The following is a 27,621-nucleotide window of genomic DNA, read 5'->3' as shown; positions in this document are numbered from 1 at the left end:
AATAAACAACTGATCTGATTAATTAGCTATTGTATTACAAACTGTAAAGTAATCATCTTCATTCCATCTTCAAATAACATACAGTATTTTTAACTGTGACATCTCGTAGTACTATTATTGAAGTTCTCTCTTAAAAAAAATGTTGAGATGATTGTTTTGATCTAGTAAGAGATGAAAAAGGGAAATGAAGAGTCAGACATCACTTTGTAGTATTAAATGTACTAGATGTTTTATTGGATTTGACCTTCAGATACATGTTTCTACCAGTAGTTTTGTCCTTCTGTCGTTAATCTCAATATTCACACATCTGTCAGATGAACAGCCAACAGCGCACTGTCCCTCACCTCACACGCGCTCACACACACACATACAGACAAGTCCTGATACTGTTTCATACCGATCGCATCTCCTGATAAACCAGCAGTGGAACCAGCACACACCAGGCTCAATTGGTTGGTCCAGAAATGATTTAGATGATAACGTTTGTTTCTTTAGGAGAACAAATCGTTGATATGACAGATAGAGGTTCAACTGTTAATGTAAATATACAAAAAACAGCAAATTTAAGTGGCAAAACCTGGTGTGTTTCAGTTCATGTCGGCAGTTGATTTTATTCCAGAAATGCTGTTGAACATCATACTAGTTTTCTGTGCAAAACCTGATAGTGTTTCTATCTTCCAAGATATGTCTTTGTTTAATCAGATGTGGTATTGTATACATGTTCCCTAAAACACAGACTGAGGGTATTTGGGGAGAGTGTTTGAAACATTTGGGGTTATTGTAGCAGTCAAACAAGCACACAAACAAAGACAGAGAACGAGTGAGAGAGGATGTCAAACTCAAGTAGAAAATAAAAAACATAAACAGCCACCGAAACCACCTCCGTTAGTGATTAAAGAACATAAAATCACCTAACAAGCACAATTATTAACAAAACATGATTGAAACAAGTCAAAGTTCCTATGTTAAAAAGAGTCTAGTGTGTGCATTGGGATCCAACAACAGGTTTTGTGTGATCTGTGTATCCGTGTGTGACTGGAGGACAGGTTGAGGGAAAAGGCATGGATGTAAAGGATCGGTGGAGGGACGGTCTTTTTTAATAGGCGAGCGTACATACTCCCTTTTTAGCGTCAAAAGCTCCTTTCGAATCTACATAATGATTATGCAGCTGCCGGTTTTAGATATATAGTAGACTTTATGTACACAGCCGTGTGAAAATACATGCAAAGATTATTATAGGAAATGGGGGCATGATGTGGACATCTGAGAGTCTGGAAGGTGCTTTGTGGTTTCCTCTTTGGGGAAAGAGACATGCTATTGGCTTAAAGCTGCTGTCTCTTTGAAAGGAGGGCGAGAGAGGATGGTTGTGCGTCTCGGTTGGGAAGAGAAGTAGTAGAACAAAATGGAAGATGTAGGAATGTGAGTAAAGAAGATTTTGTTGATCAATAGTATGTCTCCTTCTCCACCCATCCTGCAAGAAAGAGAAAAAACAGGAATCATTTTGAGAAATCCTAAAGTTTTATTGCTGATTCAAACGAAGATCGTTAATGATCCAATTCGGGGTCTTTATGCAAGACATACTCATAAAAAGTGTGTCATTTTGTGTGTGTGTTTGAGACAGTACAAAAAACACATACCACCGGGGTTCCGGCGCAGGAGCAGCTTTCGGACCTCATCATACACAAAGATTAAGAAACTGTATGGGAAAGCACAGAACCACCAACTCGGCCTGGAGATGAGAGAGACAAATGAGAAGAGAGACCATTTTACATGGCAGAATACTATTGAGTATTATATACTTCATGTGGAACATTATGAAACATTAACATTTTTGTCCATAGACTAATTTCGGTGTTTGCAAACAGTAATGTTTTTTGTGGGAGGAGCCTATCTGGTGGAAAATGAATTTCGGTTTTCAAGTAGCAGTCTTGGAAGCCATGGAATAAAAAAATAAAAAAGGTAAATTTAAGTTTATATCTCAAAACACTGGCTTTATTCTCACAACTCTGATAAGAAAAGAAAATCAAATCGATTTATATCCCACACTTCTGGGTTTTCTTCTTCAGAATTGACAAACTCACTATTTTTGGATTAAATCGAGTTCACTTAAGAGTTAAATTGATAAAATCCAGACTAGGAGATACAAAACTTGCACTTGCAGTCAGAATTTTGAGATAAAATAGGTAAATGTTATAGGCTTAAATACAGCGGCTTGTAAAAGTATTTATACCCTTTCATTTTTCTTCACATTTTGTTATGTTGCTGCCTTATGTTAAACTGCTTTAAATTACTTTTTTTGCCACATTAATCTACACTCCATACACCATAATGGACAACACAACTTCGGAAAAAAATTAAATAAGCACATTTCATAAGTATTCATACCCTTAACTCAGTACTTAGCTGAAGCACCTTTTTAGTCTCAAGTCTTTTTGGATATGATGTGACAAGTTTATCTGCCATAATTCTCCTCACCTCTTCACCTCTCAAGCTCTGTCAGCTTGGATGGGGGTAGATGCACATTTTCAGGTTTCTCCAGAAATATCTGATTGGATTTAAGCCCAGGCTGTGGCTGGGTCACAGAAGGACCTTTAAGGATCTGAATGTTCTGAGGATCTGAATGCTCTGGACTGGGTTTTCATTAAGGCTATTTCAATATTTTGCTGTGTTGAGCTTTCTTCTACTCTGACAAGTCCCTCAGTCCCTGCCGCTGAAAAACAGCCCCACAGCATGTTGCTCTTACCACCACACTTTACTTTTTCTGATGGTACTCTGCAGGTGCTGAGCAGTGACTTGTTTCCTTCATACGTGATGCTTGGAATAGAGGTTCATCAGACCACAGAATCTTGTTTCTCACAGTCTGAGGTTCCTTCAGATGCTTTTTTGCAAATTCTAAGTGGGTTTTCATGTGTCTTTGCTGAGGAGAGGTTTGAGATTGGCCACACCGCCATAAAGACCAGATAAGTGAAGTGTTGCAGTGATTAGGGTAAGATAGTCCTTCTGTAGGTTTTCCTATTTCCACATATACTCATGGAGCTCAACTAGACTGACCATCAGGTTCTTGGCCACCACTCTAACCAATGTCCTTCTCAATCAATTGCTCAGTTTGGCCAGGAGGCCAGCTCTAGGAAGAGTCCTGGTTGTTTCAAACTTCTTCCATTATGGATAATGGAGAATACATGCTTCTGTGAGCCTTCAGTGCAGCAGATTTATTTTCTGAACTCCTCCCCAGATATGTGGCTTGATGCAATCCTGTTTCTGAGCTCTACAGGCAGTTTTTTGACCTAAGAGCTTGGTCTTTGCTCTGATATACATTTTCAGCTGTTAGAGCTTTTATTAAGACATGTGTGCCTTTCCAACTCATACCCATTCAACTGAATTTGCCACAGGTTAAATCACTTGAAGTGTAGCAACATCTACAAGCAATAATAATGCTCCTCAGCTCAATTTCAACTGTCCCAGATAAAGGTATCAATACTTATGTAATGGAATCATTTAAGGTTTTTATTTTTAATACTTTTGCAAAGATGTTAAAAACAGTTTTTTGCTGTGCCATTATGATGTATGGAATTTAGAGTGATGTGGGAAAAAGTAATTTAAAGCAGTTAACATTTTAAAAAGGTGAAAAAAAATGAATAGGGTATGAATACTTTCGCAAGGCACTGTAGTATTTCATATTGTAATTGTAGGGCTAATATAAAATTTCCCTTATGAACTGCATATGTGAATATTATGTAGACCTATTGCAAAAAAGACTGGCCCAAAACCTGTGAAATGTGTTTCCTTTAAGAGAACCAGAGGTGTGCTTATAACTGAAAAATCCATTTTCATGTATGCATTTGTGCACGTGTGAATGTTTAACTCACTTGAGTGGATACATCCTGAGGGCCACATCCATGCCCGGGCAGTATGAGAGAAATGCAGCGAGAGCTGTTTCTTCAAACAGCCCAAAGATCAGAATCTTATTCCTGTAAACAGACAAATATAGTTAGATCAAACGTTCTTGTGAATACAAGCACACAAATGTACACACGCTTCCTGAACTCACTTCATGCCCTGCTGGAATACTGAGTTGCGTCTGGTCTTGCAGATGATGACATCAGCCCACTGTACAACCACAATACTGACAAAGAACGCTGTGTGACATGTGAACTCAACAATCTTCCTCTGCTCGTATGTCTAAGGAACAAGAAAACAACATCTCACAACATGGAAGGAAACATCTCTGAATCTCAGAGACATGTATGACACCTAAACCCTTTCACAACACGTTAAAACACTCACCCACTGCTGTCCGTAACTGTCCTCCAGGTCGTTTGATGAACGGTCATCCCAGCTGAGTCTGATACCCACGAGCATTGAAGGCAGGAAGCCATTCTCAGCCAAAATCACAAAATAGCTGAAGAAACCACCCAAAGCCTGAATCATACCTACACACACAAAAACACATGCTTACTTTTTTTGGCATAGATGTCCGCACAATTTTAATATTTATTACAGTTATACAAAATAACAGTTTGAATCAGTTTTCTGAAGATATAACAGTTAAACGCTGTTTCATTGTTGTTTTCAAACAAGTTTGTCATATTTTCTAGTTTTATTTGTGGTACTATGAGCAAATCTGTACGTAGATTTGTTCAAATGTTTAATGCTTTATGTTTAATGTTCCAATGTCTGAATGATATATAGCTACTGTTTCAAAGTTTGGGATCAGTGAAATTTTTTAGTGCTGTCAAACGATTAATCATGATTAATCGCATATAAAATAAAAGTTTATGTTTACATACTCTATGTGTGTTTACTGTGTATATTTATTATGAATAGATAAATACACACACATAAATGTACATATTTTTAAAAATATTTATATGTATGTATAGTTATACTTGTATTTAATTTAGATTATATATAAATATAAATATTTTATATATACATCTAAAATATTTTTCCTTAATATATATGTGCATGTGTGTGTATTTATATATACATAATAAATATACACAGTACACACACACATGTAAATAGTATGTAAACAAACTTTTTGTAAACATAATTTTGGACGTGATTAATCGGGATTAATCGTTTGAACAAATATGTTGAGCAGCACAACTGTTTTCAACATTCACCATAATAACCAATATTTTTGAGCACCAAATGACCACATTAGAATGATCATGTGACACAGATATTAGGTTTTCGACCCTAATATCAGTAGCTTGTAGTACAGCTAACAGTTTCAAAGTTGTTTGTGACTAACCAATTTGTCCGTAAGCAATGCTGATGAGACGCTCATTCACAAGTTTGTCTCTCATAGGGTTCCTGGGCTGCCTCTTCATGATGTCACTCTCAGCAGCTTCATAAGCTAGGGAAATAGCAGGAACCTGTGGAGGTAGAAAGTGAAATTTTTGTTCATGTTTGTGTGAGTGTATATAAGTGTGAGCGTGGGTCATTATTTTTCCTATTTTCCTTTTCTTTTTTTAGTGCTTACCATGTCAGTTCCCAGGTCGATGCAGAGGATGGTGATGGTGCCCAGGGGCAGAGGGATGTTGACGATAATGAAGAACAGGAAGGGTGTGATCTCAGGGATGTTGCTGGTCAGGGTGTATGCAATGGACTTCTTCAAATTATCAAAGATAAGTCGGCCTGCATGGGGAGAAATGGATTTACGTATGTCTTGCCTGACAGTAGTGTCTTCCAGTTGATTAGTCTCTTCTTGTCTTACTCACCTTCTTCGACTCCAGTAACAATGGAGGCAAAGTTGTCGTCCAGCAGAATCATGTCAGCAGCCTGTTTAGACACATCAGATCCTGCAATGCCCATAGCGACACCGATATCAGCCTTCTTCAGGGCCGGGGAGTCGTTCACACCATCACCTGTTACAGCTACAATGGCTCCCTAAGTGACAGAAAAATAAACAGGACAAGTATAGAAAGCTATAATCAAAACGACAAAGGATTTTTGGAGGATTGAGGAACAGGATGTGTGTTTACCTGTCGCTGGCAACCCTCTACAATGATGAGTTTTTGCTGAGGAGACGTCCTGGCAAACACAATCTCAGTGTGGTTCCGCAGAACTTCATCTATTTGCTCCTGAGAATAGTCCTTCAGATCTGTTCCGTGAATCACACAAGCTTTGGCATCCCTAAAACACACAAACAATAAATACTGATAAATATGTGTTTGCAGTAAAGTGCCAGCAATTTTGTGTGAGGACGAAATATTTCACCATGCAGACTTTGCAACAGGTTCAAGTTTAAGCATTGACCAAAATATAGCTGCTTGGATTGAAAGTGACTTCTGTGTAAGCTGTGCTCTACTAATCGCTGTACTATTGACAGACAATGGATCCTTTTTTGCACATTAAATTTTGCTGCTAAATTGAGCGCACTTTAAAGAGATCACCAAAAAATGAAAATTCTGTCATTAATTACTCGCCCTCATGTCATTCCAAACCTGTAAGACCTTCATTGATCTTTGAAATACAAATTAAGATATTTTTGATGAAATCCAAGAGCTTTCGGACCCTGCATAGAAAACAACACAACTACTTCGTTTAAGGCCCAGAAAGTCAGTAAGGACATTGTTAAAAAAAATCCATGTGACCTAAGTGGTTCAGCTGTAATTTTAGGAAGCTACAAGAATACTTTTTGTGCACAAAGAAAACAAGAGTATTGCAATGCACTGTCGAATAAAATTGTTATTTTTGTTTTCTTTGCACACAAAAAGTATTCTTGTAGCTTTATAAAATTACGGTTGAACCACTGATGTCACATGGACTATTTTAACGATGTCCTTACCTCTCTGGGCCTTGAATATGGTAGTAACGTTGCTGTCTATGCAGAATCCGAAAGCTGTATGTGTGTGTGCATTTACAGTGCTGGTCATTGTTTTACCTGGGATTGACCTGACTGACGGGGATGTTGAGGCGGGCAGCGATGTCTTCCACAGTCTCGTTACCCTCTGAGATGATGCCCACACCCTTGGCGATGGCCTTGGCAGTGATGGGGTGATCCCCAGTCACCATGATGACCTTGATTCCAGCAGAACGGCACTTTCCCACGGCGTCAGGCACGGCAGCGCGGGGTGGGTCAATCATTGACATCAGGCCCACAAAGCAAAGGTTGTCTGTCTGGAAATTCACATCATCCGTGTCGAAGGCAAAGCCTTTTGGGTACTGATCCTCGGGCAGTAAGAGATGGCAGAATCCTGTGGAAAAAAGGAAGTTTACACATATATGCATAATATATAACTGTTTTTTTTAAAAATGTTTTTAAAGATATCTCATGTTTGCGAAGACTGCATTTATTTGATAAAAAAAAGGTAAAAGCAATAATATTCTGAAATATTAATACAATTTAAATGAACTGTTTTTTATTTGAATATATTTTAAAATGCAATTTATTCATTTTGGGAAACAATAAAAAATAAATACAAATAATTCCAATCTTTTGATGCATATACAGTTAAACTAAAAGTTCACATACACTTGTAGAATCTGCAAAATGTTAATTATTTTACCAAAATAAGAGGGATCATGCAAAATGCATGTTATTTTTTAAACCCTTTCCAACAATGACTGTATGATTTTGAGATCCATCTTTTCATAGTGAGGATAACTGAGGGACTCATATGCAACTATTACAGAAGGTTCAAACACTCAATGATGCTTCAGAAGGAAACACAACGCATTAAGAGCCAAGGGTGTAAACTTTTGAACAGAATGAAGATGTGTACATTTTTCTTATTTTACCTAAATATCATATTTTTTTCATTTAGTACTGCCCTTCAGAAGCTACAGAAGATACTAACGTTTCCCAGAAGACAAAATATGTTAAATTTCAAAAAGTTTTCACCCCCCAGCTCTTGCTCAATGCATTGTTTTTTCCTTCTGGAGCATCAGTGAGTGTTTGAACCATCTGTAATAGTTGCATATGAGTCCCTCAGTTGTCCTCAGTGTGAAAAGATGAATCTTAAAATCATACAGTCATTATTGGAAAGGGTTCAAATACATAAAAATGCTGAAAAACCAAAAGATCTGTGGAATCTGAAGGATTTTTCTAAAGAACAGTGGGCAGTTTAACTGTTCAGGACAAACAAAGGACTCATTCACTAAACTATCAACTATTAATTATCACTAAACAAAAAAACACCTGTGGATCATTCAGGTAACAACACAGTTACATTGATTTCAATGAAGAAAGAGACCACATAGTCCAATTAAAGTGTAGTAAATGAACAACAGCCAATTATTCAGTTTAGCGACCATTATACAAAAATATTTGACGTATAATGCTGTGTGACCGGCCAATCAGATTGTTGCGTAATAATACCGTATATACGCACCCAGCACTCGCTCCCCAAGTCCTCCAAGCTCCAGGTAGGCATTCTGGAAGGCCTCCTTCATCTCCTCATCCATAGGCTGCTCTTTACCCTGCAGCATTATGGTGGAACAACGATCTAGGATGCGCTCTGGCGCCCCCTTCATCACCAGCAGGTAGCGGTTATCATTGGGGTCTTCTGTCTCATGGACGGACAGCTGGGGAAATATGGAAAAAGGGATGACTACACTTAACTAAGCTTGTAATTACACCCCGTCTCAGTGCTGCAGAGGTGCTACAGACACTTTACTATCCACATTTGTCTCAAATAAAATTTCAGATTTAGTCTTTTATCAGATCCAAACAATATTTAGTTCCACAATTTATACAAATAGCGACAATATTTGCTACACAATGTGCTATTGTTTGTCTATTTTCGTAACTCAAATTGATATTTTTCAAACCTGGTATTTGTTGGTAGAGTTGAATGGGATTTCGGCTACTTTCTTGTTCTTCTCTCTCATCATCTTAACTGAGCCACAGGACAGCTCGATACACTTGAGCAGGGCGGACTCAGAAGCATCACCCGCCACGTCCCTCTTTAGGATGGGCAGAGAGTCTTGTCCCGCCTTAAACACAGCCCTGTTACACAGAGACGCCACACGGGCCAGAGCTACCCATGTCACTGAGCTCTTATCAAATGATGCACCTGCAGAAAGAGACCAACTTAGACTCTGGAGGGAAAAACTGATGTCGTAAAGTGGGCAAAACTGGATCAGCATGAGAGGAAAAGAACAAACCAGACTGATCTTCAGTGGTGTCAGCTTCATGGATCTGGTTGTCGAACCACATGTGTGCAACAGTCATTCGATTCTGGGTTAGAGTTCCAGTCTTGTCCGAGCAGATAGTTGAGGTGGATCCTAGAGTCTCTACAGCTTCGAGATTCTTAACCAGGCAATTCTTCTTAGCCATACGCTTTGCCGTCAGAGTGAGACACACCTGAGATTAAAGAGACATTAATTAAATTACATTAAGGAATTTATAATTTGTTCCATTCTGTCTACAGCAGGGTCAGGCAACGTTGGTCCTGGAGTGCCGATGTTCTGCAGAATTTAGCTCCATCCCTAATCAAACACACCTGAACAAGCTAATGAAGGTTTTCAGGATTACTAACAAAGCCACTAGATAGCAAGCCTGCAACCATTAGCCGAAAAAGTGTAACGGCAAAAGCTAACGCTTCCGGTCCGGCCGTACGTGGGAAAGCAGAACAAGCCAGAGAGGCCCACTGTATTTAATGTATCATTTAATAAATCAACAGCCTATCTGATTATCTTTAACATGTTTTACACTAAACTATACTTTTGGATTGAACTACTTTTAGAGTTTACCATGAAAAAAATGCTTTTATAAGAGAAGTTACTGACTTTTTGCAGCATGTGGGATTCAGGTTACGGCACTTCTCATTCATTCCTATGGTATCCGTAAACGGCAGTTGAGTGTCGCACAACTCTGACTGAAATTCATTAGGTCAAGGCTATAATGTGATTGGTTACCATTACGAAAAAGAAGTTCAAGAAGTGCACTTCTTGTTGAAATGAGCTGGTGTGACGTCATGTTTCTAATGCACTGAAAAGAACTAGTTGGGAATCAGCCTACCTTGTTGTTCTGAATGTTTTTTATAACTGGCTAAAAAAGTTTTAGAGTCATTTTCTCTGGAAACTACCCTGGTCATGCTGAATATTTTTGGACTACTCTGGTTACACTATGAGTTTTTGACTCTCAGTTCCTAACCTTCCTGAACTGTATTCAAATGCTTAGATGACAGCATGTGCTCACAGTGACAGTAGCCAGCAGACCCTCAGGCACATTAGCGACGATGATTCCGATGAGGAAGATGACGGCCTCCAGCCAGGAGTATCCCAAAATGATTGACAGAATAAAGAAAGAAACTCCTAGGAAAACAGCCACGCCTGTGATGATGTGAATAAAGTGCTCGATCTCCTTGGCGATGGGGGTTTTCCCTGTCTCCAGTCCTGAGGTCAGAGTGGCAATGCGGCCCATCACGGTGCGATCGCCGGTGCAGACCACAATACCACGAGCGGTGCCTGACAGAGAAACAGAAAACGTCACACCTCTGATCTTCACTTTTACACAGGTTCAACTGTAGCAAATCCCGCACCTTCCACACAGTTCGTGGAGAAGAAAGCGATGTTACGGGTTTCCAGAGGATTGTCATGAGTGCAGTCAGGTGATCTCGTCTGAGGCTCTGATTCGCCCGTGAGGGAGGAGTTATCCACCTACATATGATGTCAGAGAGACACAGTTGTCAACTAGGTAGCACTACAGGTGCGGTTCTTTACAAATGATTGATGTTTATAAACCACACACCTTGCAGCCATGAGAAGAGATGATTCTAAGGTCAGCTGGGATTCGGTCGCCACCTTTGACTTCGACCAGGTCGCCCGCTACCACTTCCTCAGCATTGATCTGCATCTTTTCACCTTCACGAATTACTAACGCTTGCTGTGGATAGAAAGAGCGTTACTTCTACTGACTATTACTTTCAAGTTCACTTCCAGAATAAAAGTTTCCTGATAATTCACTCACCCCAATGTCATCCAAGATGTTTGTATCTTTCTTTCTTTCTTCAGAAATTAAATTAAGGTTTTTGAGGAAAACATTCCAGAATTTTTCTCCATACAGTGGACTTCAGAGGGAATCGACATGTTGAAAAGTCTTCTTTTTTTTAGAAAATGACTGATTGTTTTGCTAGGTAAGACCCTGATTCCTCAGCTGGGATCGTGTAGAGCCCTTTGAAGCTGCATTCAACCTCTAATTTGGACCTTCATCCTGTTGATCCCCATTGAAGTCCACTATATGGAGAAAAATCCTGGAATGTTTTCCTCAAAAAACATAAATTCTTTTCGACTGAAGAAAGAAAGACCAGACATCTTGGATGACATGGGGGTGAGTAAATTAGCAGGAAATTTTTATTCTGGCAACAAACTTCTCTTTTAAGTTCACATGGAGTGTTTCCAGTACCTGGGGCACCATGTTTTTAAATGACTCCATGATTTTGGAGCTCTTTGCCTCCTGGAAGTAGGAGAAGCAGCCAGTGATGATAACCACAGCAGACAGCACGATACCAAGGTACAACTGAGAGAAGACCAAAGAAGACTCATTGAATTATTATATTCATGTATTCATATTCAATGTGTATTCACCGAAACTTGATACGGTGTTAGGGTGTGAATGTATACGCACGTTATCTCCAGCTGGCTCGTCTTCGGTAGCAGCCTGAATGGCGTAGGCCAGGAAGCAGAGAATGGCTCCGATCCACAGCAAGATGGAGAAACCTCCAAAGAGCTGACGACAGAATTTAACCCACTCAGGTGTTGTGGGAGGCGGGGTCAGAGCATTTGGCCCGTCTCTTGCCAGAAAGTCTCTAGCCTTTGCATTAGTTAAACCCTTTTGCAGAGAGAGAAAAAGATGTTATTGTCTAAATTTACTAGATCAATATCGTGCAACTCAGCTTTAAACAAGTAGCTAAAATGCAAACCGTTTAATGGAAGTAATCATTAGCAAACGTTGCTTTCAAATGCAAACTCAATTTTCAAGTTTTATTTTAAAGGTGACATTTCATGAAAATATGACTTTTTCTGTGTGTAAGTGCTATAATTGTGTCCTCTGTGCAACCTAGAAAACATGAAAAGGGACAACCCAGCAAATTATTTTTTGGTAAGTATTTCTCTGCAAGCTTGTGAAAAAACAATCCGCTCAAATTTCACTCCCCCCGTGAGGTGGCAAGGGGATCTTATTATAATATTACCACCCTTTAATCTGCACATTTCCACCCATGGCAGCGTCATTCTGTTTTCTCAAGCGACATCAGTGTACCAGTTCTAACGCCACGGCAAAAGTTTGTGCAAAGCATTCTGTCGTTGGCTGCACAGATGAGCACAGAACACTATTTAGAGTCCCAGACTCAGAGAAGACAAATGAGCAGTGGATTTATTTATTTAGTTATTTACTGTATATTATGCTACTGAAACACAGATCTAATATAAACATGCAATTTCTTTCCCAGCTGTTTACCTGTTACAGACATAATCGACTGCTTTTGTAATTCGTGTGTTTTTAACATAAACTTGTGTATTTTCATGCAGGGAGCCTCAGTAAACATGACTTGAAATGATTTAAAATGTGTTTTTGTTTGTTTATTTATAAAAAAAAAAAAAAGTCATTCCCAAGACTAATTTAAAGCATTTTCTGAGCTAATATGTTTTTCTTGTTTACTTATTAAAAAGTATTCATATTATTAAATGAAAAAAATATTATTAAATAAATAAAAACCCTATTTAAAATAATCTAAAATCAAGATGTAAAATTTACAAATTGACATTGTATTTTTTTATTTTTTTTATTTTTTTTTTTAGACATTCTGTATTTTTTTCATCAACAACTCTTGTTTTAATTGAACAATATACAGTTTTATAAACTTTTTAGATATACAGTCTATTATCTTATTCTATTGACATCCACTGATACTCATAGTTTCTGTTAGGGGATGCAAAACGTTTAAACCAATGTATTATACAGAGTATGGTGCTCCCTAGTGGTCAATAAGGAGAAGTGCTGCAAAACAGTCATTCCAAGACCAATGATGTGCTCATAGATTTACATAGGCAAGCCCGTTTCCTCCACTGAATAAAAAATAAAAAAGGTAATTGCGACTTTTTATTTCTTAATTCTGACATTTTTTCTTCAGAACTGTGAGATATAAACGCACAAATTGCGAGTTATAAAGTCAGAATTGCGGCATATAAACTCACAACTGTTAGAAATGAAGTTAGAATTGCGAGATTTAAATTTGCAATTCTGACTTTTTTTCTCGCAATTGCGAGTTTATATCACACTATTGTGAGATAACAAGTCGCAATAACCTTTTTTAAAATTTTTATTCAGTGGCGGAAATGGGCTTTCATACTTTTATATAGTATTAGTTCACATCCAGAATTTAAATGTCCTGATAATTTACTCACCCCTATATCATCCAAGATGTTCGTGTCTTTCTTCAGTCAAAAAGAAAATAAGGTTTTTGAGGAAAACATTCCAGGATTTTTCCATACAGTGGACTTCAATGGTGGCCAATGGGTTGAAGGTCCAAACTGCAGTTTCAATGCAGATTCAAAGGGCTCTACATGATCACAGTCGAGAAATAAGGGTCTTATTTGGCAAAATGATCAGTTGTTTTCTAAAAAACACGTGACCTTTCCAACATGACTACGTCATACGTGAAGCCGAATTAGTGAAAGACGAGCATTTGTAGTTCAAAAGTAAATTTTTATTTTTTTTTTTTTAGAAAATGGACAATAGTTTTGCTAGATAAGACCCTTATTCCTCAGCTGGGATCATGTGGAGCTCTTCAAAGCTGCATTGAAATTGCAGTTTGGAACTTTAACCCGCTGACCCCCATTTAAGTCCACTATATGGAAAAAAACCCTGAAATGTTTTCCTCAAAAACCTTAATTTCTTTTTAAATGAAGAAAGAAAGACGTCTTGGATAACATGTGGGTGAGTAAACTGTCAGGAAATTTTTATTCTGGATGCGAACTAATCCTTTACATTTAGGTCATTTAGATGAGTGTTTTTACTGTGCGATTTTAATATCACCGGGTGTTTTTTTTTTTTTAGAAAACATGTAAACCTGGTTTTAGCAAAAAAATAAATATTGTGTGAGTTTACCTGAACAATGTCTGTCTGAAATTTCCGGCATACTTCCTCAACTGACATCTTGTGTTCTGTCTGAAATGGAAGGTAAAAAGTAAAATTAACAAATGAAAAAGAGAAAATACTGCTATCATGCTGCTTTGTCAGTGTGATTCTTACCAGTGGAACTTCTTTCTTCAGATCATCAAGATCCTTCGTCCCCTTCTTCTTCTTTGGAGAACGTTTATCATCTTTATCTTGCGTGGTGGCCACGCGGTAGCTATCCGATCGCCCATACTACAACACAGAGAAAAATCAGTTCATTAAGACAGTTTAGCACAGAAACAGAGATTTTAGTCTCTACCTGCTGTGGTTCAACCAATGTAAGATCATGAAGAACATTTCAAATAATTTACTCTACATTCACAGTGATTTCAGTTTGAATACTGGTCTGGCAGATGGTGGATCATGGGGGGTGTCTGAACATAACTGTCTTTCTTGCTCTCTTGATTGTGTGGTGACCTCAAAGAGGTAACTTAACCTCATTTAATATGCTGAAAGAATACAGAACTGAAAGAATACAGAACTGTGGGATCATAAAGACTCATCAAAGACACTCATACTCAATTATGTTGTATATGTGTCTGTTTCAGATCACAGTGACATGAAAGTCTAAAATGAGTAGGTACTTTGTTCTTTATCTAAATGAAGACAGAGATCAAAGCTTAGACTCTGGAGAATATCCCACTTCTGTTTTTATCAAACAGGCTGATTATTTTATCCGATTAGAAATATATAGCCTGAGCTTCAGATAATTATTCTGTCATGGACAGATTTTGACCTTTCAGTGTACTATCGTAATTCACCCCCTTCCATAATCCTCAGTTTCTATTGGCTGGATGTGTAATCCTATCATACCGGAAGACTGCAGCGCAGAATAAATCCAGCAGAGCCAAAATGGCTCCCGTGAGACTCAGGTGGTGCTATTTTAGAGGGGTAGTCATCATTAAAGCAGGAAACTGTGTATCATCTGACCTCACGACTGATCAATACTGAGCTTCCAGAACAACCAACATGCCTCCCTCCAGGGAATAAAGGACTATTCTTGTGGCACTGTCGATATGCGAATAGTGAATTCCCTTCCAGGAAATTACTGAGGCAAGACCCTGTGTAACAGGACCTCTCACGTGAGGTTCAGCATGAGGGGAGCCTCCTGCTGGTCAATATGTGGAAAGAACCAGGCCAATTGATTAATTATGATTAAGAATTATTAATTTTTAAAAATATTAAAATATTTAATAAGTATGCAGTAAACCTAAAACCATTGCAATTAAAATAGTATTCTCTTTATATTTTAAAATATTAAAATATTTCTTATTTAATTCAACATACTAAGGCAATACTTCTGCACACAATATATTTGTAGAATTTTTTAAATATATAAAATATTTAATAAGTATGCAAATCTGAAAACTACTGCAACTAAAACAGAATTCTGTGTTTATATTTTAAACATTAAAATAGGTAATATTTAGTGCAATAACATTACGGCAATACTGCACGTAATATATCTGTAGTCATTTTTAAATATATAAAGCATTTAATAAATATGCAGTTAAATCTAAAAGCTATTGCAATTAAAATAGTATTCTATGTTTATATTTTAAATATTAAAATAGTTAACATTTAATGCAATAACTTACTGCGGCAATACTACTGCACACAATGTATCTGTAGTATTTTTATTTATTTGTTTAAATATATAAAATATTTAATAAGCATGCAGGCAAATCTAAAAAACTATTGCAAATAAAATAGCAATCTGTGTTTATATTTTAAATATTAAAATAATTAAAAACGTAAAAAAATAGCAAAAAAAACTATATATTTATATACAAGTAAGCATATATTTAATAATTTACAATACATTCAACACTCATATATATATATATAATATGATTGTAAATAAAAGTATTGTATTTAGTGCTGTTAAAAAAATATTATATAATATTTTAAAAATATACATTATAAAATATACTTTTAATCCAACATTTGACTTATTTTAAATTTAAAATATATATTAATCTATTCATTTTTGTTTCACCAAAACATCCGGGAAAGCAAAATGAGGTTTTATAAGCAATCGAAACAGACATACATCTTTTGATTAAATTTGCAAATTCAGGCAGTGATGTAAAAAACACACAGCCAAACACAACACGACATTTGACTGAGGTTTTAATCTGCATCTTTATGGTCAGTCGACACGCCTGCTTTAGACCGAAAGACGTAGACTCACGCACCACGCCAGGTGATGCCTATTAAAAGAGAATGAGAACGTGAGAGAAGAAGATGGACGGATAAAGAAGAGAAACAAAAGAGGAGACAGATGGAAAGAGAGAAGTGCATGCGGAGGTGGGGAAACAGAAAGCTGACAGACTAAGAGAGAGAGATTACCAGAGAGAAAGAGGGACAGACAGAGGAATATTTGCCACTTCCTGTGGGGTAATTAGATATTGACCTGCTGCTCTCTCAGCGTGAGAGCTTGTCGCCGTCAGCGGCTGCATTTAATGCCTGATGACTCTCAGCATCACACCACCTGCCCAAAACCAACCGGACACACACACCCACCCACAGTGACCTTCTAACCAGTCTGCACGGGACACGCAACAACGCCACAGATCCTGTGACAAAAGCGAGTGCGTATGCGGTAGGTGACACCACTTAATAATTAAGTGAATAGAAAGTGAGGATCACCCCTATCGGCTCACACTGATCTTACAGATGAAACATCTTGTCACTATAGTAGAAGCTTTAGAGTTTGACTTTGTAATAGTGGCTAAAAGTCTGAAAGCTTGTTAAAAAAAACAGCTGACGAGGCCTGGAAATACTGCAAACACACACACAGGTTCTCTTTCATCTCTACGAAATTAAAAACAGCTGAATACACACTCAAACACACAAAGAACAAAGGGAACGATGAGAGAAATGAGACGGGCCACAACCAGAATCAGAGTCATGATCAGACGAATGCAGATTTGAAGAGGAAAAAACAGAAAAATAATATATGCTATGTAATATGTTTCTATACTTTTGTTGTTTTTATGGTAGATGTGTGTTTTTGGATGTGAAGGTGGATGTGTGTGTGTATGTGTGTGGATGTGTGTGTGTATGTGTGTGGGTGTGTGTGTGGGGCACCTGCCGCAGATACATCTGCAATGATACCTGCACTGCGGCGTAAGAACAGAGCGGAAATAGGAGAAGAGCGCTCTCTTTCTCTCATAGACAAACCTGATGCGAATTTGGAGAGATATCAGATTAATATTAACTTTGTGTAAAGCTCATGTTGAGAGATTCACTGTCAGACAAACACAGAGAAAAAAAGACGACAAGAAGATCAGTGTCCAAAACTTTGTCACACCTGATTGATTAAAAAGAATGACCAAAAATATTTCTTAACATACATTGTTTCTTACACACACACACACACACACATATATATATATATATATATATATATGTATATGTAATATGGGCAAATGTATATACCAGTTGAAGATTTTTTACGTTTTTTAAAGAAATCTCTTCTGCTCACCAAGCCTGCTTTTAATTGATCCAAAGTACAGCAAAAACAGTACAATTCTGAAATATTTTTACTATTTAAAATAACTGTTTTCTGTTTGAATATATTTTAAAATGTAATTTATTACTGTGATTTCAAAGCTTAATTTTTAGCATCATTACTCCAGTCACATGATCCATCAAAAATTATTTTAATATTCTGATTTGCTGCTCAACATTTATTATTATTATTATTATTATTATTATTATTATGTTGAAAACAGCTAATGAGATTTTTTTCAGGTTTCTTTGATGAATAGAAATTTCAGAATAACAGCATTTATCTGAAATAGAAATTTTTGTAACATTATAAATGTCTTTATCATCACTTCTGATCAATTTAAAGCATCCTTGCTAAATAGAAGTATTAATTTTTTATAATTTCTCCCCCAACCCCCTAAAAAGATGTTACAAAGCAAATAATAATGATAAATGTTTCTTGAACAGCAAATCAGCATATCAGAATGATTTCTGAAAGATCATGTGACACTTAAGACTGAAGTAATGATGCAGAAAAATTAGATTTGATCACAGAAAAAATTACATTTTAAAATATTTTCAAATAGAAAATAGCTATTTTTATAGTAAAAGATATTTTACAAATGTACTGTTTTTGATGTACTTTGGACCAAATAAATAAAGCCTTGGTGTACAAAAAAGGCTTCTTTAAAAACATTTAAAATCTTACTGTTCAGAAACTTTTGACGCACATTAGTGAGGATTAGATTTAAATTCTTACACAGCAATTTAAAACATTTTATGTTTGAGTCAATATAAAGTAAACTGGTAAGCAAAGTTTATTCATGTGCCAATAACACTTATTCGGACCTTGGAGAACACCCTTTAAATCTGCTATTATTAATTATTGACTCTGTTATATTTATGTGATTTAAATTACAGTATGGTTTACAGTAGAAGTCTTAGGTGTGTGTCATTAAGCGGTAACAGTGGTTATCTAATTCCTGATGAGATATAACTGTGGTATTGTTACTGACTGAGTGTTCCTTGCAAAGAAAAACATACTGCTCTGGGAGAGAACCAGAGACGATGGGCTGGAATTACATGCCAGCTCACTGACATTTCTACTGACTAAGCCACATCACACATCACACACACACACACAAGCACACACACACAGTCTCTGGTACTGACTGAGGTCTGTCCCCTGAACTCTTGTCACAAATTATTGATGCTCTTGAAACTGAAGGACTTATTCAGTCGACATGTGTGTGTACACGTATGTTCTCATTCTGCAGAGCAAGAGACACATAGGGAAGAAAAGTGTGTGGCTGTTGAGCTCAGGGACTTTTATGGCCTACATAAATTTGGACAGAGTGACTTTGCGAAAGAGAGAGAGAGAGAGAGAGAGAGAGAGAGAGAGAGAAAGAGAGAAAGCAAAATTACAAAAAGGACATTTTCTTTCCTTTCGTGTTTTTCTATGGTTGCAGGTGGTATTTATGATTTATGGAGAGGGACATTCTCATTCTACAGAGAATGTGACTGGACCAAAATCTGTGCAGTGCAGGATGAGTCATCAATATGTTTTGTCCATTTCCCCAGAGGAGAAAGTCTGTACATTTTAAATGTGTTTATCTGCTAAAACTTAATTTTCCCAACTTTAGAAAGCACAAAAGCATACAGATAAGGCTGAAAGCTAAAAAAAAACAAAAAAAAAAACAACCAAAAAAAACCTAAAACACATAACTTAAAATGACTCACCATAAAACATTATAATAAGGTAAAACAATTCAAGAAAATCAAGACTTTTTTAATTAATGAATTAATTTGTATCTTACTTTAACTTTTTTTTTCTTCTTTTTTTCAAGGTTGGAAAATCAGGATGTATGGGGTAATCTAAATTTAAAAGTGTGATTTCAGGACCTGGAACTGTAAATTAATAAAATCTTATAAAACTGCATTTTTATAATTAATTAGCATTTTAGTTATCTAGTTATCTGACTATTTTATTGGATAGAAATTGTGATTAAAAATATTTTAAAAATTACATTTAATTTATATTTAACATTTATCTTTTGTTATAGTTCCTCACTGAGTTTGTCCTTGTGATTATGAAAATGTAAGTTAGACTGTGAATAAGCAAAACAAACCTTCCCTTTGGGAAGAGCAAATCTCTGCTAGTTTGCCAGGGTACTGCGGCCTTCATGAATGTTAGTGTTCACAGAAGTGTAAAAAGCACACTATTTCTCTAGGGTCTGTGTGTCATCCTGTCCCTAAAAGCTTTCAATGTGAGAGGACAGATTTTACATTCTTACATAAACACTGCACACATATACTTTCACACAAATGCCTTAATCCTCATTAAACGGTGATGTCACATACAGACTTTAGCAAAGAACTGAGTGGTCACTTCAGTATGATTTGTAGGTACAATTTTTTCCTTTCCTTTTCTTAGTTTTCCCCCTTTTTTATTCCAAATAAAATGTATAAAAAGGGTGTGGTTATTTTTCACGATCACTGAGAAATTTTAACAAAAGTATGCTGCAGACATTTCATGTAGACCCTAAACAATCATACTAACTTGTGGAAAATGGGCATCCCATGTCCCCTTTAAAAAATCTTACAACCCCCAAACTTTTGAAAAAGCAGTGTAACTTGCAGCAATTATTATTATTTAAAAGGGATAGTTCACCCAAAAATGAAAATTAGCCCATTATATACACACCCTCCAGGCATCCTAAGTGTACATGATTCCTTTTTTCAGATGAATCCAATCGGAGTTATATTAAAAAAAAACACTTCCAAGCTTTAGAATGGCATAGACAGGTGTATCTCTTCATCAGTCCAAAACAAGTCCAATAAAGTGCATCCATCCATAATAAAAAAAGTGCCTCACACAGCTCGAGGGGGTGAATAAAGGCCTCCTGCAATGAATCGATGCATTTTTGTAGGAAAAATATCCATATTCAAAACGTAAGAATCACTTTAATCTAGCTTGCACCAACTTTCGGGCGGATGACGTAGGACGTCTGCGTTGCGCATTCGCCGATGAGTCTTGCACAAACCATTGTTTGTTTACAGAAGCAAAGGAAGCAAATTTTCCTTACTTTAGCAAAGGAAAACCAGTCTACTCTTGGTTTATACTGAAATCCTCCGACATTCTTCTTTACAAATCCTCATTTTGTGCTTTTAATTCGTGACCATTGTTTTGTTTTGGTCTCTCCCCTGCGCGTCCACGTTCGTCACTTCTGAGTGGCGCATGCGCAGCACCGATGTCTTACGTCATCCGCCCAGAGCTTCTTCCATGTACAACCAATCTGCGCAAGCTAGATTAAAGTAATTCAAATGTTTTCATGGACATTTCTTTTTTACAAAAATGTATCGTTTCACTACAGGAGGCCTTTATTTACCCCCTGGAGATGTGTGAGGCACTCTTTTTTATGGATGGATGCACCTTATTGGACTTATTTTGGCCTGCTGAAGAGAAACACTCGTCTATGTCATTCTAAAGCTTGGAAGTGCCAAGATAATTTTTAATATAACTCATCTGAAAGAAGTAAGCCATATACACCTAGGATGCCTGGAGGGTGAGTACATAACAGGCTAATTTTCATTTTTGGGTGAACTCACCCTTTAAGTTATCAGGCATCATCAGTTACTCAAACTAAATAGAAATCACCATTTTCACATTTGTATATTAGGATTATGGATTATGCAAGTTTTCATGTCAAGATGTGGCACTATCCTTAGAGAGCCAATGAAATGGGCAGCCCTGTCTGATGCTCACAGAGCATGAAGCAGCAAGTCTGCCAGCAGCAATATTACTCTTGACTCTTTTTCCATCCTCTCCATCTCTAGCATGAGGAGCTCATCCCACTTTAGTATAGTCATTTACCTACAAGCCTGTAGAAATACATTGTGATGGTCTCGTGTGGTTAAAGCTTGTATTTGTATCCTGAGAGGATGTTCAGGACCAGAGGGAATCCCTGCCAGATCTTGTCTTCTCTGTGCAGCTATTAGTCTTGATGAATATCTCCAGGCAGAACGGTGCCAGCTCTACAAAGCATTTAAACGACTGTTATGGCAGCAGACACATCAATACTGCCCTGAAAGTGCTGTTCGGTGTGTGATATACTACTGTAAGTGTCTCAGTGAGATTTACACATGTCGATGCAGCCATAAAAAAGGTGTTTCTGATCTGGCAAGTGTTTATTTGTGTGCGTGACTCTGGGGTGACTGACCTTAAATGTGTGAGTCATGAAGTACTTGTTCCAGAGCAGATAACACTGAACACTTTATCCAGTATATGATTGAATGAGTGTGCGTGTAAGTGACCTTGGCGTACCATCTGTTACGCTGTGAGATGTAGACCAGGCTAGGTCTGGGCCTCAAAGTACAGAATAAATAATCTGATTACAGCACTCTGGGATTAGCTCCTCCTAAATCGTCTCCATCACAAAAAAAGCCAGACTCACTTCATAGAGTTTATTGAAGCGAATACCAGACATAAACAAAATCTTTATAACTCAAAATAAAACCTAAAGAAATCAAGCAATAATTTATTGTGTATATAATGTTTTTTTCATATGACATCAGTGGTTCAACCAACACTTCGAGAATACTTTTTGTGCACAAAGAAAACAAAAATGACAACTTTATTCAAAAGTTTCTTTGAACCTCTGATGCCACATGGACTATTTTAATGATGTCCTTACTACCTTTCTGGGCCTTGAACATGTCAGTTGTGTTGCTGTCTATGCAGGGTCAGAAAGCTCTTGAATTTCATCAAAAATATCTTAATTTGTGTTCTGAAGATAAACAAGGGTCTTACAGGTTTGGAATGACATGAGGGTGAGTAATTAATGACAGAATTTTTGGGTGAACTATTCCTTTAATAAAGACATTTTTTTCTAGTTAGGTCAAGCACTAAAAGACTTTGTGTAGAAAAAAGAAAGAAACGGGGAGTTGTCGCAGTATAATTTCATTTGGTTGGCGCTTTCTAAAATGAACTTTAAACAAAATCTATAATCCTTCTTGTTAAAGTATTACCTCTATATTCCCTCCTGTTCTTCTCTATCCATTATTCTATCCTTCCATCTGTCTATACTCCATCTACTCAACCCAGCAGAGCCAAGCCGCTTTGCCAGAGTGTGGGGCATCTGTGAGCATGTTCTTGATTGGAACAATAAATCACCGTCCCAAACTACATTCACAGCAGGGCACACAGATTCTTCACGTCTCAAAGGGGTTGTCCAAGGATTCCTCTCTTTAATGTCACACACACACATACTGTACACACTTCATAAGCAGTTCCATCACTTTTATCTCCCTAGTTAGTACTTAGTCACATTCTCGCTGACATCTGACACTTATCAATCAACATCAGAGCCGAGGGTCAGCTGTGGCCCAGAATTCCTCCATCAGAATGGACTGATCTTTCTCTGCTCCTCTACCAACAAAGGAATGCATTAATAAATGATGGTGTGGTGTGGATGTGGAACCTGAACCAGGCCCTCCACGCATGTCCCCACCGATGGACCTGAGGGGGCAGTTACGCTACATCAACACAAGGGAAAGAGGAGGAGAGGGTAATCTGACCTTGAGTATCTGCTCCACTCACAGACGTCCCATGGACAGAATGCGATAACGACACCTAACAGATGCAGTCCAACCCAATTACAGCCTAAATGTGTCATTTTATGCAGACACAACAGTAAGCCACTTTTAAGTTGAGTTAAAAGTTTAAACAGATCATTCAGATCCAATTATTCAGACCCCTAAATGTGGTTCAATAACACTGATCCATTCAGAGTATAGGTATTAGACAGGTGTATGATTTATGGAGGTACTCCCCTGTAAAACAAGCAGTCAATTAGCTAAACGGTTTCTGTAATATCAATCAGTAAAGTCATATTAGTACAAAGGCAGCTATAAAATGCTCTTTTTATTGATTAATTGCTCAACTGAAGGTGAAACGTGACCATCTGGATGTTATACAGAATGTTAGCTCAGTTATTCAGGACATAATGTTCAGAGAGGACGTATGTTCATTAATCACATTATTAATTTATTAAAGGGATAGTTCATCCAAAAATGAAAATTACCTCATGATTTACTCACCCTCAAGCCATCCTAGGTGTGTAGACTTTCTTCATTCAGACGAATGCATTTGGAGTTATTTAAAGAAAAAAAAAAATGTCCTGGCTCTTCCGAGCTTTATAATGGCAGTGAATGGCTGTTGAGATTTTGAAGCAAAATAAAGTACATTCATCCATCATAAAAAGTGCTCCACACAGCTCCAGGGGTAATAAATGCCTCCTGAAGTGAGTCAATGTGTTTGTGTAATAAAAATATCCATATTTGACATCCTAAATCAAACGGTGGAACACCACTCTCTTGTGAACACATATTTATAATGTTTTAAATATGGATATTTTCCATATTGATTCGGTTCAGAAGGCCTTTATTAATTCCCCTGAGACATGTGGAGTACTTTTTTTGATGGACTGATGCACTTTATTGGGCTTTTGAATATGAACACCCATTCACTGCCATTACAAAGCTAGGAAAAGCCAGGACATTTTTTTTATAGAACTCCAATTGTATTTGTCTGAAAGAAGAAATTCATACACACCTTGGATGGCTTTAGGGTGAATAAATCATTGGGTAATTTTTATTTTCAGGTGAACTATCCCTATAAATGCATTAATAAATTTAAAACACAATCTATGTTTTGAGGAGTAAAAGATAAATGAATTACTTTATTATAAATACATAAATTATCTAGATAATTAATAAATGACTTCGATATTTATATTGATTATACTTTATATACTTTTATTTACTACACACACACACACTTATATAATATTATATACTTAGAATTATTATACTTTATAAACATTTGTTTTTCTTTTAAACATTTTTGCAAAATTCTATTCATAACCATTCACTGACTCTACATCCTGAAACCAAATTTATCCCTATCAATGCAAAAACAGTTAACATCCCCCGACCTAAACATAATACTTCCAGACGTAACTCTATCCTAACTCTAACCATCCAATACAAGACTGATTTGACCTTCTATATCAGGGGTACTCAACCCTGTTCCTGGAGATCTACCTTCCTGCGGAGCTCAGCTCCAACCCTGATCAAACACACCTGAACCAACTAATTTGGACCTGAAAAAGCACTTGATAATTACATACAGATGTGTTTGATCAGGCACCCCTGTTCTATATGATCTTATTAAATTCTGCACTTTATTATGATCTAAATAATGATACGTTGCACATTACGGACACTTTGTATCCTCATCTTTGGGCACTCACTGTCCGTACCATCTGTACCCAGGTATACCATCAGCCCACTCACACTCTGGAAACGCAAGCTCAGCCAGGCTAATTACACGTAACAGGATCTGTGTCTCTTCCTCTACCTCCCCTCCCCCCGGCTACACCGTCCTGCGGCAGCACACCCCTCCCCTACCATCCCTCCCCTCCCACCGTCACTCACCTGCATACACACACTGATGGTGTATACGCCACATTATACACATACACGTGTCTGAAGATGAAATTTACATACTGTAATGCCACCAGCTGTTCTCTCTCTCTCTTGGGTTAATGAAGCAAAATTTAAATGGGTTTACACTACACTACAGGCATACAAGTTAATGTTAATATTTTTTCTTGATGTATGTTTCCTTCTGGTTGCTCTTTTCATAAGTTTATTATTTCTTTAGTTTTACAAAATGACTCGTGTGAGGGACTTACAATCACCTTTTTTGCATACTATGAAAGTAAACGTCTCAGACCTTCATTTTGCCTTGCATTATCTTCATAAAATGTCATACAGGTTTGGAACTGCTTCATGAGTATATAATGACAATTTTGTATGAACTATCCCTTTAAGAGCTCATTCGAACTCCAAAGATACACGACCTCATTGACCTGTTCTTCATTTCATCTATTCGCTTTCCGTATCCGCATGTCGTGCCTATCACAGGCCTTTACCGGGAATTTCCACTCGCGTGGCTCCGCCTCGTGTTTGACGCAGAAAAAGTGGCCTATAGGGAATAAAACAGCTGGGATGCTGATGGTGGCGCACTGCCACGAGCATCACTGCGACAGCAAACCGCTGTCAAACTTAACGAAAACTGCACGAAAGTAACCAGTATATCTGTTTCATCCATTCCGTTTAAACAGGTAAACTTAGAACCAAGCGCTCGTATTAATCAATGCCTTGACAAAACTGTTTGCGTAATCATTTTATCGCTGCTCTAGTCATCAGTTTTGATTCGCATTCACTGCAGCGCGTCTGAGACATTCCGTACTGCGATGGAAACGGTTCTTTTCTGCACAAATAGCTTCAGCCGGTCTCTCCGGTTCCCTGGCAACGGCTATAAACTACATCAGCTGCTCGACACCGGCATTCTCGCTGCTGCTGTGCTGCTACGGGATGCACCTGCTTACTCACCACGTCATACAGACATGTCATTCCGATCATAACATGCTAAAACCTCGCTGACGACGCAAATTGCGCAACTCAGCCTGACATTCGTTTCACCCCACCGCGGTTACACATTGTACTTTGATGAGTCTCCATTAGCCGCAATGCAAATTCGACCTTTTCGGGTCATCATTCAGAATGAATTTATTAAATCTGTCCTGTCAGTGATCACCCCGGCGAGGTTATGTCACAGATGCAGGAAAATAAGCCGGCTGAAGTACAGATTCCCGGTAACCGCATTATGACGCATGGACTTCAGCGACGGACCGGCCGGCTCTGAGGTGTGTGTGTGTGTGCGCGTATGCACACCGACTTAAACACGCTCAGCAATGCCGGTTGTGTCCATAAAGACGAAGATGATTCAAATTCACAATCAGTACATCCGTATTACCAATTCAGAAGTGGAGACGCGCTGCGGTCAGAAAGTACAGATGAAAGATGTAAAGAGGGTGCTATATGAAAAAATCCACAAAAACAGTTCTAAAACATCTAAAAACAACCAGACAAAGAACTTCCGAGCATAAATAAGTAGAAAAATACATCACGTATTTACCAGGCAAAGCCAGAATTACGCAGCGCTGCCCTTTGGAAAGTCTAACTAGCATAACCCGATTAAACTGGCACGTTAGGGTTACTAAAATAACCGTCTAGATATTATCAATCAGACAACACCGACAAGCTTTCAATTAGGATATCAGGTGTTACATTATCTGCGTCTCCGCGGACTATGACGACAGCAACTAAAAGTTTGAAAAAGCAGTTCCTTTGAATTCGCTGCTGAGCGTTCATTGCCTGTAAGAACGATTTGAGAATTATAGCGTTTAATTTGTAGCGCGTGGTTCCAGAACGTCCTGTCCCATCAGTTTGTCGCAGTCTGGAAATCCGCATATAAGTCAATGTCACTCTGACACTTTTAGTCTGACATGACGCAGCATTTAAAGTTTGATTAAAAAGTTTACATTTATTGGAAACATTGTTTGAAGTCGTTTCTGTTTGCTGCGATGCAGTAAAAGAGAGATGTCGTTCTTACCCCCATGGTTGCGCAGTCAGTCTGTTCTCTTCAGGTAATATGAGAGTGATGGAGAGAGAGACAGCCTTTCACGAAGAGAGAATGTCAGTCATCAAAAATGATTTTTAAGAAAAACGAACAATTATAGCAGGGTTAAAAACTTTGTCTCACTGCTTTACCTCGGCTCCGCGTATACTTTCACGTCAAGGTAGGTTATAAAAGAAGTTAGGCTATTCGTTCCAACATTAAGTTAATGAACCTGACAACTTTGTAAAGGTTAAACAAACTAAATGGTCAAATAAAATTCGACGGCGAGGCAGTGCATTTCGCAGGGATGCCGGTCTCGTGCACTGCTCTTCGTAGTTGCGATAAAGCCGGCAAAACTAAGAAGCCGCACTGCCGCCTTTTTATGATCTGGTGTCCCTCCGCGGCACCGTCAGCTGCCGCACCACTCCGCCTGGAAAGAAGCGCCGGTGGATGTGAGAGATGCGCT

General features: G+C 37.8%; 1 protein-coding gene across 1 annotated transcript; it reads right to left on the bottom strand.

Moving 5' to 3' along the window:
• Positions 1-405: 405 nt before the first annotated feature.
• On the bottom strand, positions 406-27,621 carry atp1a3b (ATPase Na+/K+ transporting subunit alpha 3b). The gene is made up of 22 exons (XM_051130700.1): positions 27,308-27,621; positions 27,150-27,214; positions 14,207-14,323; positions 14,063-14,122; positions 11,582-11,785; positions 11,360-11,473; positions 10,706-10,840; positions 10,497-10,614; positions 10,154-10,422; positions 9,118-9,316; positions 8,782-9,026; positions 8,343-8,535; positions 6,893-7,205; positions 5,991-6,141; positions 5,727-5,895; positions 5,489-5,643; positions 5,258-5,381; positions 4,285-4,430; positions 4,049-4,179; positions 3,867-3,968; positions 1,638-1,729; positions 406-1,471 (listed from the first exon to the last, which is right to left on the bottom strand). Exons 2-22 carry the CDS (start codon positions 27,153-27,155, stop codon positions 1,443-1,445), a joined length of 3,072 nt encoding a protein of 1,023 aa, XP_050986657.1. The 5' UTR covers positions 27,156-27,214; positions 27,308-27,621; the 3' UTR covers positions 406-1,442.

This window comes from Labeo rohita, chromosome 16 (assembly GCF_022985175.1).
Source record: "Labeo rohita strain BAU-BD-2019 chromosome 16, IGBB_LRoh.1.0, whole genome shotgun sequence".
Classification (NCBI taxonomy): Eukaryota; Metazoa; Chordata; class Actinopteri; order Cypriniformes; family Cyprinidae; genus Labeo; species Labeo rohita.
The sequence above is the reverse complement of the archived record's forward strand: the minus strand, read 5'-3'. Positions and strand labels throughout refer to the sequence as shown.

Coding starts and splice junctions, on each gene's coding strand:
- atp1a3b (XM_051130700.1), bottom strand. Junction 10,841..11,359: donor TTAAAAACATGGTGCCCCAG/GTACTGGAAACA, acceptor TTCTATCCACAG/CAAGCGTTAGTAATTCGTGA. Junction 9,317..10,153: donor GTCTGCTGGCTACTGTCACT/GTGAGCACATGC, acceptor CTTTAATCTCAG/GTGTGTCTCACTCTGACGGC.